General features: G+C 53.8%; 1 protein-coding gene and 1 pseudogene across 1 annotated transcript; one reads left to right on the top strand and one right to left on the bottom strand.

The window, feature by feature from the left end:
* Window positions 1-1822: 1822 nt before the first annotated feature.
* On the bottom strand, window positions 1823-12472 carry CFAP298 (cilia and flagella associated protein 298). Its single transcript, XM_044251020.1, has 7 exons — window positions 12022-12472; window positions 9522-9689; window positions 7914-7981; window positions 4327-4485; window positions 3208-3339; window positions 2459-2554; window positions 1823-2152 (listed from the first exon to the last, which is right to left on the bottom strand). Exons 1-7 carry the CDS (start codon window positions 12158-12160, stop codon window positions 2042-2044), a joined length of 873 nt encoding a protein of 290 aa, XP_044106955.1. The 5' UTR covers window positions 12161-12472; the 3' UTR covers window positions 1823-2041.
* Window positions 10081-10283, top strand: LOC122910918 (annotated as a pseudogene).
* Window positions 12473-14255: the final 1783 nt, after the last annotated feature.

Genomic DNA, 14255 nt, shown 5'->3' with positions numbered 1-14255 from the left:
TTGTCCCAAATCTAGTGATTTCTATACCGAAAAGTGAGCGACCCTCTGGCTCCTAACTTCGGATTATGGAAAGCCAGAGTAACTCTCGTGGCCACTAAAGCATTTATGCCCATGGAGTCAATAAGAGTTCCGAAGGAAACAGAAACAGTTGTTCTTAAAAAGACCTTCTGTGACAGTGTGGCTGATAACATTGTTTGCAAGTCTGGCTCGGATGCGACGCACAGAAACTATACATCGTCAAAGGCAGGACGCGCCTCGAATAAAATCATAGGATCTTATTGCAAACTTCACATCAAGCACAAACACTCTTCATGGAAACGTTTAAAATTATAATCCAAAAGGAAATTAGATGCAGATTTGATTTTACAAAATCTGTCAATCAAGCAGAAGTGTAAGGCGCCCCCGAGACGTGCGGGGGCAGCGGGGGGGGGGGGGGGGCGGTGCTGCAGCCCGCTCGGGAACAGCAGGAAGCCGGGGAGCCTGCTGGGGGCGGGGGTGGGGAGGGTGGGGGGTGGTGGGCAGCAGCTCCATGAAACTGGAGATGGTGGGCAGGAGAGGAGGCGAGGAGCGGAGGCTGAAGGTTTTGGGAGAATCTGCGTGCAACGTTCGAGGTCCTTTCTGCACTGGAGAGGCCAGTCTCTGTCACGGATGGAATCCTTCCCGGGGGGTGGGGGGGCAGCGTCTTGGCTAATCTTGCTGCTGGAGGTGGGCAGAGGGGGCAGTGGCCGGCCCTGCGCCCCGGGAAGCCTGCCCCTCGGCGGGTAGAGCACACGCACCCCCCGCTTGCCGCCAGAGCTCCATCCCCCATCGCGGCTACAGGGGGAAGAGGTGTGGGGGGCACTGGAGGGCCCGGGCGGGGCGAGCCCCCCTCACTCGGCTCTACCTCAGGCCGGCTGGCCGCAGGTCCTCCAGCGCGGGGGACCGCACTGCACAGACCAACAGCCAAGCAGGCCAGGATTTCTAGGCCACTCTGGCTGCCCAGGCAGTCCGGGAGAGGGGCGGGGCTCAGGTGCCAGGGTCTGTGGGGGTGAGGGGGCGGGGTTTCAAACCCAAGCTGTCCTAGAAGACCGGTCAGGATGGCCGGTGGCCCCCGAGCCCGACGCCGTCGTCAGCCTGGGGGGCAGCCGAGCACCCGGAGAGCGGCAGACTGAGCCCGCAGGGGACCACCGTGTGCGACCAGCGCCTGCATTTCCAGGAAGAGCCCAGAAATGACAGGACTGGCTCCCTTGCCAGGCTAGACGGGCTTGCGAGCCGGCTTCCCACACGCGTGTGGCCTGCACGCCGAGAAAGCAAGGCCAGGCAGGCGTCGGCGAGGAGGCGGACTTTCCCTGGAGGCGGGCGGTCACGGACGCGGGGGAGGGATGGGTGCGCGGGGGCTGTGGTTCCCCTGCCGGGCGGCCTCGAGCGGCCTCTAGTGGCCAAGCTGCGCGGCGCACGCAGGGCTCCCGGGGAGCAAGGACACTTCTGTTCCCTCTGGACCTCAGCGCCCCCCCCCCCCCCCCCCCCCCCGTGAGAACAGAAAACAAAGAAATTCGAAAAACAGTCTTAGGGGTTTGAAGTGGCGGGGGTGGGGGGTGGGGGGTTGGGGTACCAGGTGGTGGGTATTATAGAGGGCACGGCTTGCATGGAGCACTGGGTGTGGTGAAAAAATAATGAATAATGTTTTTCTGAAAATAAATAAATTGAAAAAAACAAAAACAAAAACAAAAACAAAGAAATTCGGGAGAAACAAATGTCTGTCATTCATTCCATCGTTAGTGCTCAGTCAAAGAAAAATTTCAGATACTAAATACTGTTTTGAAATAGAAATAATTTAGGCCGATTCTTCTGAGGATGTATTTATTAAGTTCTAAGACCCTGAATAATTTTTCTTTTTAACATTCAAACGGAAAGAAAAACTAGGAAAACTAGAAATTCAACATCTTTCACAGAAGGCTGCAGGCACCCCTATATTACTATTATTCTTTTAAATCTGTATTATTTGCGTACTGAAAGGCGAGCTAGTACTTCCGACAGCACCGGCACCGGTGGCCGGCGAACTTCATCTTGGCCTCCACTTGATGTCTTTTACTCCGTGGAAATGTCTCTTCAAAGCGGTGTTATCTGCCCACGGAGAATTTAAGCAGGAGTCATCATCGTTTTCTTCCAATTTCTGTAAACAAACATGTTTTACTCAGGAAGGCATTTCTGGAAAGTGTTTTGCAACATCAACAGACCGAAGAAAGATCCCGTGTCCAAACTCCCACTCCCTGCCTCCCCAGGAGGATGCTTCCAGAGGAGGATGCAGGTGGATGCCCCACAGGGTCCCCGTGGCCCAGGAGAGGCGGGAGCTCCAGCAAGACCCCCTCCCCACATCCTACAGAGCTCGCCACCCCCCAGAACTGCCCTGAGCACTTGGGGGCCAGGGGGTGAACACCCCTGACCCAGCTCTGCGGAAAGCCTTCCATGGACCCGCTACCTTGAGCTCCTCTTGTCTTCTGTGATAGTACAGCATCAGCTGTTTCTGCTCCTCACTGCTGATCACTGGTTCCCGGGCTGGAGCGCCTTGTCCCCTCTGAAAGACGCGGGAGGAGCAGACTGTGGACGATAGCCTCCTTTGCCCACAGCGACGCAGGTGACCCATTCTGATCACCACAGCAAGGCCTGGACTCCAGCAGCCCCTCGCCTGGGGCCCCCATGGGGACCCGAGACCAGAGGCCGGGCAGTGCCATCTGTCATGGCCATTCCCCCGTCAGCCACTGCAGGTCCAGTGGGGCAGGGGAGGGACACTGCTCCCCCAAATCACAGAGAAATGGCTGACAGAGCACGCGACCCGAGCACCTTACGGACACACAGCTCTACGCTACCTACACCCGTATAGGCCTCGGACACATCCTCCTTGTTTAGAGTAGCAGTACTTGGAAAACTTGAGACCTGTGCTCTAGGCTGTATTCTTCATTTCAAGAAACATTTTTAGTTACTTGTAGCCCATTTCTAAAGTTGAAATCAACATGGCCTATCTATCTCCCCCCTTAAAATAAACTCCAGATGGTGTCAATCAGTCCACTTTCTCTCCCAGGTTTTGCTGGTGCATAAAGGGGACAGTTTTCCTTTAAGCCCGGACCACTGGCATTAAAGTACTGGCAGCAAGGATGTTAGGTTAGGTTTATTCTAAATTTTTATCGGTTGGAAAATAATTACGTGGCATGTTAAAGCCAAAGTACTTACTTGCTGAATCTTGACGATGATTTTGGTTTTTTCATTCTTGCCCACGTAGTCAGAAAGCGTCTTTGTTCTCCTCAGCTCCTTGGCTGCCCACCACAGTTGCGCCTCTGATTCTTCAATGACACTCAGTCCTGCCTGCGGCCACGGTCAAACCAGCTCTACGGTTTGCTGGGATCGGAGCGCGGAGCCTGGCAGGTGCCCACGCGCCCCCAGCAGCGTGGGGCAGGTTCCGTGTGGGGCCACCCTCCATCTCCCCAACTCCTCTCCCCGCAACAGGAGGAAACAAACCCTCCAACAAGTCAAAGACCTTGCTCATTTTTTTTTTTTAAGAATCAAAGAGAGGGGGAGGGAGAGAGAATCCCAAGCAGGCCCCACGTGGATCCTGACCTGGGGCTCGATCTCATGACACTGAGGATCGTGACCTACACCAAAATCAAGAGTCGGACACTAACCAACGCATCAGCCAGGCGCTCCAGCCTGGCTAACTTGAATGCCTTCCCTGATAGTTTTAATTCATGCCCCGACTCAGTTAACTTCTTGCTCTGGGGAAGCAGAGAGCGCCTGATCTCATCTGCACCTTCTCTAGAAGGTCCTTCGCAGACGGAACTGCAGGACCCTGCCGGCAAAGAGTGCTGGAATCCTGCTGGGGTTTACATACAGGCACAATGAGGCTGTGTGTCTGCTTCTGCACAGCCCACCTGCTGAAGACGGCTCAGAGCCACACACGCTGCCCAAAAGGGTAAGGAATCAGGGAGAAAAACAAGGGAAAATGGAACATAAAGGCAGGAAAATAACAAGAAGCAAAAGGTAAGGCTAGAACGCAAAATGCCATGCAAAGGGATCAATACGTTTTGGGTAGAAACAGGGACAAAGTGGGTTTCTGGCCTCCCAGTGGCTAAAGAAAACGGGAACATTTTCAGTTGCTCCTGACGGGCAGCCTCACTCCCGTCCTGCCTGCCCTCCCCCGGGAGCGCTACTCTGGGGTCCCTCTCTCAGCTCAGGACTCTGCCCTGAAGCTCCGGAAGCATGGGGCCAGCCCACGTATGGAGCGAAATGCTAGGTCCAGAGGCGGAGGGTCAAATCCGACGTGACCCACCTGAAAGAATGCCCAGAGCTGCATACCTGGGTTCCAGACAAATCTTCCTTATTCTCAAACTCCATCCGGATGGGATCGTAGGGCGGCAGCCCCATGGGATAAACAATCATCACGGCCCCTCGAAGCTGGTCCAAGGCGTCTTTCACCATCTCCATGGTAACGCAGACTCCAGCTTCCACCTGTTTCTGAAAAGGCCAAGGACAGGCATCACTATTTACAACGGGGCTAATCCATTCCGGGTTCTCGTACAAGACTCTCGCCAGCTGCTGCCAGAGCAACAGAAAGGACCCAAACTGGGGCACCTGGTGGCTCTGTGGATTAAAGCCTCTGCCTTCGGCTCAGGTCATGATCCCAGGGTCCTGGGATCGAGCCCCGCACTGGGCTCTCTGCAGGGCAGGGAGCCTCTTCCCCTCCCTACCCCCACACCTGCCTCTCTGCCTGCTTGTGATCTCTGTCAAATAAATAAACAAAATCTTAAAAAAAAAAAAAAGGACCCGAACAGCGCTTGCTACCAAAGCCACGGTCTACTCTGGGGCGTCTGTGCATCGCCCCCCGGCCCCATGGCAGGCAGACCATGAGCGGGGCTGAGGACACTCGGCAGCACCCACCACGGGGATCAGACAACACCTGGGGTGGGGTGGGAGGTGGCCCAGGTGGGTGAGTGACAGGGTGGAGACTTAACAGGGAGGAGCGCAGAGGGAGGAGTGATACATCTGTTCGTCCTGGTCCTGGCACAGCACTTCCAAATCCCCAGGAATTTCCTGAGCGGTAGGAATGTCTGTTGTTATTCATGAGCCCCTTTGGACTGCACCCATTTTCAGTTGCTCCTGACGGGCAGCCTCACTCCCATCCCGCCTGCCCTGTGACCCATGTGGGACCTGTGTCCGGGGAGGGGCTGGCCACCCCAGGGAGACCAAACTGGGATTAGAGGGTTGGAACTTCCAGACCCCACTCCCATCACCACCCCCAGGGTGAGGCAGGGGCCGGAGAGGAGTTACATCATGTGGCCAATCCTATCATTCATGCTCAAGAAATTCTGGGTAGACGTCCGCTGTGAGGGAAGGAAACAAGCGGGGTCCCCGCTGTGAGGGAAGGAAACAAGCGGGGTCCTGAGAAACCCACCCAGAGCACCTCAGCTTCGGGAAGGTTCCTGGGAGGGAAAGGCCAACGACGGGGTGCTGAGAGGGTCAAGCTGCAGAGAACTGATTTCCAGGGAAGGAAAGAGGCCCGAGGGCAGCAGCAGGGTGGACGCAGCCCATGGGAAGGGGGAGACTGGGCATTTCCCCCATCTTGGGTTTCCAGAAGGGGGATCCAGACAAGCTGCAGTGGGGGTAATAGCAGAAATGCGAGAGAGCCTGGGGGATGGGAGACGCTGGTCATCCCGAGTCTGCAGGGAAGGACAAGGGAGGAAAAGAGGACCTGCGGGAGGGACCGAGAAGTGAGGGCTCCTGCCCCGCAGCCCTGAGTCTCCGCCAGGCAGGAAGCGAAGCTGCCCACGGAGAGGGAGAGGGGGACAGGACACGGGCCACTCAGAGCCTCAGAGCCCGGGGCCTGCTGCCCATGGAGAGCCGGCCGTGGCCCAAGGGGGTGAGGTGGTGAGGAAAGTTGGGTTCGGGGGACCCCGCGGCAGGGCAGGGGCCAAGGGGCAGGGCAGGACGGAAGGTCCTGCACTAAGGGGGGACACACATCGCAGCTCACACTGAGCTGGGACCGTTCTGGGTAACCGCGTTACACTGTCACCGAGTGGGAGATGAATAAGATGGAAGATCCTTGCTTCTGAGAAACTCCAGCGTCCTGTGGCGTGGACGCCCAGGCCCCAGAGAGGGGTGAGGAGGGCAGATGGGATGTGTGGCCTGAGGGAGGCAGGACGACCGTCCGCTGGGCGCCAGACTGAAACTCTCCAAAGCTAGGTTCTCCTCTGTGAAACGGAGGGGACAGTCCTGCCTCACCGACTCCCGGGGCTCATGGATTGTTTCCTGACCCACATCTCCATTAAACACATCAGGCCAGCCCGTGAGAGACACATGCTTGCTATGCCGGAGGAACGGTGAGGAGAGCGCTCAGACACGGGGTCCCGGGAGGGAAGGCTTCTCTGCTGGGAGCATGTCACCCGCGCCACCAATGCTAACTGGCGGGGTGCCAGAGTCATTTTCTGTAAAAGCTCCTCCAAAGGCCAAGGGCAGTGAATCCTGGCCAGGGAACATGGAAGGTGACAGAGCAACTTCTGTGTGACCAACCTCCTGCCACGGGACTCGAACCCTCCGCCCTGGCTCCCTGGTGTTCGGACCCACAGGGCTCACTGCCCCCACAGGGCAGGGCCTGGTGCGGAGACAGTGATGTGCACTGCAGGTCTGGCGGCGGCGTGGAAAGGGCCCTGGGCGAGAAGTTGGGCCTGGCGCTCGGGGCCAGTCGCTGCAGCAGGGGACCGGAAGGCCGCGGACGCTCTCGGTAAGCCGGGAGAGAACTACACAAACTCATGCACAGGTGGAGGGAAGAGGGGAAAAAGCGCCCAGAACACCATGTCGGGAGGAAAGGGTGCAGGGCCGGGCCCAGGCGACTGTTTTCCTAACTTGTCCTGATAGGAGCTAGTTTGACTAGGTGTTAATCGTTATCATTAGCAATACTTAGAAAAAAAAAAAAATTCTGGGGTCAAATGCATTTTCCAAACGCGGGAATGAACCAAAGCCTTCCTTGTAAGACTTCACAGAGCCTTGGCTGTATTAACAGGCACAGAAGGTAGTCTTTCCTGAAACACTTAAAAAGATTGAGTTAGGGGCGCCTCGGTGGCTCAGGCAGTGGCTAAGCCTCTGCCTTACGCTCAGGTCAGGATCCCAGGGTCCACATCGGGCTCTCTGCTCAGCGGGGAGCCTGCTTCCTCCTCTCTCTCTGCCTGCCTCTCTGCCTACTTGTGATCTGTCAAATAAATAAATAAAATCTTAAAAAAAAAAAAAAAAAAAAAAAGATGAGTTAGGAGCTTGCAGTATCTGGGACATGGGTTCAGAAGCAGCGGTTTTGCCCAGGGTCTCAAACCCCGACCCCCCAAACTGTAAACTTCATCTGTAAAGGCCTGGGCGGGGGGGGGGGGTGCGTGGGAGCAAGAAAGGGAGCTGCCAATGCATGAATAGCACAACTGATCGAAAACCCAACCCTTCCAACAGCCTGAAGCCCTCCTCCTCCAGATTCGCGACGTCTGCCAACAGGAGGACGTCGGCTTCTCCGTCCAGGACAGTTTTTGTATTGTCACCACGATCCACAGAAAAGTAACTCCTATCAGCACGTACTAGGTCAATCAAACATCCAGAGAGCTAAGGCAGGGCCACAGCGTTTCCGTTTCTCTTTGCTAAGCTCCGGAAGCATCCCGCAGGCGCCGGCTCCCGGTTGTCCTACACACGCCACCCTTCACTCGGCGTCTGCCGTCTGCCCAGCGCGGGCCAGGAGGACACTGTCACCTTTACGGAAAGGAAAAGCGAGGGGCCACCCCCAGCCTGCTGCTCTTCCTTGACTCTGGAAGGCTAACAAAGAAGAAAAGTCCCGTCCGCCGAGAACTCTGGAAGCCAGACGTGGAGCTGGTATTTCAAACAACAGGTTTTAGGGCAGCATTTCCAAAGCTAACCTTCGAGATTATCGCTCTGGCCTCTTCTACAGTCTTCTTTAAAACTTGCTTCATTTTCTCATTTGGAGCTATGAAAATAAAACAGGGAAGAGGGAGAGAGATGGCCATCTTTAAAACCGGTCTCCCACGTGCTAACCCCGCCCCTGGCTGAGTCGGGGAGCTGGGAGACGAGAGAAGGACCCGCACGAACTTGGGCCAGGGGCGCCGGAGAGCTGGCTGTGAGAAGGCACGGAAGACTCTCTCACAGCTTAATTTCTTAACGAAGAAAAGCAGGGATTAGACAATGAAAATGCTAGGGGCATCTGGGTGGCTCAGTGGGTTAAGCCTCTGCCTTCGGCTCCTGTCATGATCCCAGGGTCCTGGGATCGAGCCCCACATTGGGGCTCCAGAGAGCCTGCCTCCTCCTCTCTCTCTTTCTCTCAAAAAAAAAGAAAAGAAAAGAAAAGAAAAGAAAAGAAAAGAAAATGCTAGATGCATAAAGCTGTGTTAGAACAGAAAAGGCTAATTTAAGACAATGTCGGTTGAAAGACCAATTATGAACAATGAACCGGTTCTTATGAGATAACTATTATTTTTCTCATTGGTGTAGTTCCTTCTAAAAAGCAAAGAATCTCTCCAAACTAACAATGAGTCTATGTACGAAAAGATGTAGAAGACAGTCAGCCATTTTCCAGGCTAAAACTCAATGGAGATAATACTAAAAATTCCCATTATCTTCAGTATTTTTTTACAAAAATTTTTTGAGCCTGTAAAGTCCTCTAGGGAGGGGCGCCTGGGTGGCTCAGTAGGTTAAAGCCTCCGCTTTCGGCTCAGGTCATGATCCCAGGGTCCTGGGATCGAGCCCCGCATCGGGCTCTCTGCTCAGCAGGGAGCCTGCTTCCTCCTCTCTCTCTCTGTCCGCCTCTCTGCCTGTCATCTCTGTCAAATAAATAAATAAAATCTTTAAAAGAAAAGTCCTCATAGGGACACTTTTGTATTTCTTTTGCCCCTAACAGTGTTTCAGGGGCACAGCGATACTTAGGTGTTTAATTAGTCTTTTAAGTGAGTTTTCCTGCAAGTTCAAAGGGACTGGCTCTCTGAGCGGTCAGCACCTTTTCTCCTTGCAATCCCACCCAATGGCGCCTCGCTACAGGGGGACACTTTCGAATGCTCTGACACGCTCTGAGCTGCGGGCTCTGCTCTACGCCGCGGAGAGGCACGCCCTCCATGAGAACAGAGACCCGTGGACCGACACTGATTTCCTTCTTTTTCACGGAATCTCAGTACCTGCAAACCATAGCAGAACAGAACCTTCGATCCCCTGCAAATGATGAGGCTGAACCACATAAAACTGCCAATAGTTACCATCTGTTACCCACAAATACGGCAGCTTCAGGTGGTTCGGCTCCCAGATTTAAGAGCAGCAGCATTGGAGGCAGAAACAGCAGCCGATGCGTCCGTCTGCTCCCTGCCCAGCTCACTCCGGATCTGCCCCCAAGGACTGAGGTGTACCATGCAGCATTTCATCGGTTTGTCCAGAAAGCTGAGGCCCGTGTTTTCACAGAAAGGGCCTCTTGCACACTTGCTGCTGTACTCAGGCATGCACACAGAAGACACAAGCTGGATTACCTTGCCCGTTCCTTCGGCCAATATCATCCTTTTTAAATTCTGAGCCCCCGCTGGGTACACACTTCTCGCCCCACTCGTCCCTCAACTTCAGTTCTTCAATCTGGTCGTCGGTCAGTCCTTGCATATTGGGAGGGAGAAATACGCCATGTTCTGCTAATTCTTCCATTTCTTCAAAATAAGAGAGTCAGACAACATGTATCATTACAACGCTTTCTACCCACATTGAAATGTAAGCTCCCTAGAGCTTAGGGATCTTGCCCGTTGGGTCCCTATTTTATTCACCGAACACTTAGATGTCACTTGCTTTGTGCCAGGCCTGCCCTTGACCTTTGACAAATGGTCACAGACATGCCCTACGTTAACAGCAGCACGGAGAATTTAGGGGCTCACTGTGGTCACCGGCAGCAGCGCTGGACTTCCCTGCTCTGACCCTCAGCTGTGTTGTACTTCCTGGCCCTCAGGAGGCACAAATTCAAATTCACTGATACTCTGAACACATATCCACAGGGGCGTTACAATTTCCAAGTGTGCTCACATGGATTATTTAATTTCACCTTGTAGCTTTGCGCAGTGGCAGTATCGGAGCCAATGAGGTTTATCTGAGGCGCGATTATTGCTAATTAATTTCACCTTGTGAGGTAGGTCAGAGAAGCAACATCCTCATCTTCCCTCATGTACAGCTAGCTCTAGCATCTGAGGCTTTCATGGCCTTGTGTTTGTAAATACACGCTTCATAAATAATTTAGGTAACCCATCAGTGGGGAGGATGTGAGGCAATGCACACCCTTCCAAAGGGACAGAGATGGAAGGAGACTGGTTTTCTAGTATCATGCTCACTATTCAAAAACATGGCTGTATATATTTCCTATCCCACATATATTTACTCTGAATAATCCACATTTTAGCCTTGCAAAATTGCCTGCCCTTCTTTTCTTCCTCTAGAAAAGCACACAGATCTAGGTCTTCCCATAGCACTGTAGGAAGACACTAGACGGCCTGTAATAACACGATACTACAAAACAAAGGCTGTAACTTCATGGGGTCTTTGCTGCCTCTCTCCCCACCAGACTCAAAATAACTGGGGGCAGGGGCTGGTCTCAGTCATCCTTATCTCTTGAAAGCATAGCACCTGGGCCTGCCTGGATCAGTTCAGTGGGCGCTGGAGAACACACGAATGAGTCACTAACATGACTATTAACATCTGGCACCACGTTTTCAACTGGTAATTTTATAGAAAATGAAACTGGGAGTCCCTTTTCTCCCCAAGTGCTTTAATTAAAAAAAAAAAAAGTAATATTGACCTTGTTTTAAAATCAATAAATTTTACTAAGAAACTTTATGTCTATCTCATAAAGGTAGAAACCATACCCTTAAGGAGTTCTCCATGGCACAAAAATCACATCATATAGTTACAGAAACACTCAGTTAACATTCTGGATCACATCTGGAGTACGCTCATGTCCTAGCTACTAGCTGCACTTGACTCTTTATATTTAAATTAAAATTAAATACAATTAGGGGCGTCTGGGTGGCTGGGTCGGTTGGGCCTCTGCCTTCAGTTCAGGTCATGATCCCAGGAGCTCCCTGCTCAGCGGGGAGTCTGCTTCTCCCTCTCCCTTTGCCCCTCCCCCTGCTCATGAACGCTCTCTCTCTCACTCAGATAAATAAATAAAATATTTTATGAAATATATATGTAATTAGAAACACAGATCCTGGGTCGTGTTCCGCTAGTGGGTGCCTTACTGGACACACAAATAAGGAACACGTCCCTCCGGGCAAAAAGCCCCCGGACAGTGCTGCTCTCGAACGTTGACATTAGTGACCAAACGCCGTAATATGAGGAGAAGGTTCGTGTTTCCTGGCGAAGGGCAGGAACAGCAAGACCTTCAGCCGGCCTTCCCACGCCCGGGGCACCGTCGTTAAGTCAGGTGCTTACCCCCTTGAAATGAATTCACCTTTTAGTTATTTTAAAGTAGGCTGGACGCCCAGTGTGGAGCCCAGGTGCGGGGCTTGAACTCACAACCCTGAGATCAAGACCCGAGCTGAGATCCAGCGGGACGCTTAACCGAGACACCCAGGCTCCCCCGAATTCCCTTCCACCCGCCCCTCCCACCGCACAACTGCACCGCACCTGCTCGGCGGCCCGGAGTGGCGCGCCCGCGACTCATCCCCTCTCCGGGCCTAGTTCACTCCCGGCCCCGCGGCGCCGCGCCCAGCCCCCGGCCTCGCCCGCCCGCCGGGTGCCGGCGTCTGCGCTCGCTCCGCGGGCTCTTCAGGCACCTCCGGGGACCCCGGCGTCCCCCTCCAAGCGCGCCAGCCGCACGTCTTCGCACATCTTAGCAGACCTGCCCCGCACCCCCAGGCCAGCCGGCCGGAGCAAGGCTCGCGGCTCCCGCCGCACGTCCCCACGGTAGAGGACCCGCTCCTCCTCCCCGCCCGGGCCCGCCCCGGCTCGGGCTCCACGGTCCGGGCCGCAGACTCGCGCGCCGCCGGGCCTCACCTGAGCAGACGCGCTGCACCTTGAGCCGCGCGTTGTAGACCCGGGCCATCCGCACCGTGAGCTCCTCCAGCTCCGTGCTCCCCGGCGCCTGGAGCAGGAACTGGCTCTCGTCGCCCCGTTTCACGTGCAGAAGAACCATGGCGGCCGCGGAGACCCCGCCGAGGCGGCGAGGAGGCCCGGGAGGCCTTAAACCGCAGGCGAGCGGCCACCGCGCACGCACTAACCGCTGCTAGGAGACGGCAGCGGAGACGGAACTCGCGGCTCCGGCTCCAGCGGTATCGGGACCGGGGAGGAGAGGGCACTCGCTCCCGGAAGTGGCTGTTGCCAGGAGCAACAAAGAAACACACGGGCCTCCGGCTCCAGTCGGAAGCGTAAGGTGGTTAAGCCGCAGTGCGCGAGTCCAGGCAATGTGTTCCCGGAAGCAGGTGCTGCGGGGCAACGATCCACGCAGTCGGAGAGGGCCGCGGTCCTGGCCGGCACCCCGCGGGGGCGGGGATAGAGGAAGGGCTAGCCGAGCCCCGCCCCCGGAAGTGCCTGTTGTCTGGGCGACCGCCCCCACAGAAGCCAAGCCGCCGGAGGGGGGCGCGGAACGCCCCGCGACTCGCCTGGGCCCGGGGTTCCACTCAGGGAGATGGGTGGTGGGAGGAGGCTGCTAGGTCGGGACTGGGTGGGGTGGTGGGCAGGTCCAGAACCGGAGCCGCGCAGCAGGAGCCCACGGCCGCTCCGAGTCTCAGCGGGGTTTCCGCCGCCCGCGGTCACCACTTCCGGAAGTCCTGCCTGCTGTTTCCGGTCTGGAGAAGTTCCGGGTGGTGCGCGCGGGTTGCTGGGTCTGGGCGTCGCGGGGCAGGCGAGAGCGGTCGCGGCACCGTGTGCGGGCTGATTCGGAGTCGGGTATCCGGGGAGGCTCAAGCGGCTGCCGCCGGAGCGACTGTCCCCAAACTATCCAGCGACTCACCGCCCAGCAGATGCTTACTGAGCAGGCGCTGTTTCTTCCCTTCCCTGCTGGCCAGAAGTTCATCCCTCGTTTATCCTGAATACATTGTGAATTTATGGAGCCAACTACTGCTTCGAACTTGGTCGATGGTGCCTTGTGAGAACCATTTATCCACAGACTCCTGTATTTCAGGGTCTCTGGGTATAATTTTTAATATTAAAAGTGTGCAAAACTCATGTACTGGCCATCCACTTTTGTTTAAATATGTAGTTTGTTGATCATTTGGTAGAAGATCTGCCAAATTTCCACAGATCAAGCCCTTGAAGTACCTTTAATCTTTGTCCGCACTGATTTTTGCCTTTGTAATCCTGCTAAACTTTATTCTTTTATTACATTCCTGTCGGTGGTTTCTTGTTTTTGTTTTTGTTTTTTTCTGCTCATATAGGCCATGTCTCACAATTTTGGGTGTAGCTTTTTCTCAGTGTGTTTCTGGTGGTCATAAATTGTTCCAAAATCTCGTCTTGCCACCACGGAAGTGGGTTCTGAATTTTCAGACAAAACGTGAGATTTGTGTGCTCTTGTGCAGTTTGGCAACTTTCCTCAATATTTTAGGTACTGTTGCATTTCTAGGGTGAAGGGTATCTTGGACCATTTGTATCTAATGAAGCAATCCATTAGTGATGACTGCTGAGGGCTAGATAATTAATAGGTCATTCATGAGTGCTGCTAGATACCAGACAGCCAGGGAAGAAAAGAACACATTTTTAGTGTATTGAAAAAGTTTTTTAAAAGCCCTAACACATTAAAGATACAATTAAAGTTCCTATGTATCACTCTCTGATTCCATTCTCTTCTTCCCCTTCTCTACAGGTAAATACTACCCTGAGTTTCTCGTTACCATTGGCTATTTTTCTACCATCAATACATGTATGGCTCACTAAAGAATAGAGTTTTATATAATGTTTTATATAAATGGTTCATACTGTGTTATTTGATAAGTTGCCATTGGTTCCATAATGATTCACTAATTTTTTATTCTCACTTCATTAGATTGACTAATATTGCCTTCACTTGTTTTCACTGATGTATAGTATTCCACTACATGAACAGGTCACTCCATTCCCCTGCTGGTGGTTATTGTATTTCTGGTTTGTACCATTACAAACAATGGATGTCCTGCTCCACGTGTACTATAATTTTTCTACAAGTTAAACTTCTTATGATAGAGTATATGAGTCTTACTGGACATTGTTAAGTTGCTCTCTAGAATTAATTTGCTGACCTACTCTTCTCAACAACA

The sequence above is a fragment of the Neovison vison genome, chromosome 6, assembly GCF_020171115.1.
Source record: "Neovison vison isolate M4711 chromosome 6, ASM_NN_V1, whole genome shotgun sequence".
Classification (NCBI taxonomy): Eukaryota; Metazoa; Chordata; class Mammalia; order Carnivora; family Mustelidae; genus Neogale; species Neogale vison.
This window is presented reverse-complemented; position numbering and strand designations above follow the sequence as displayed.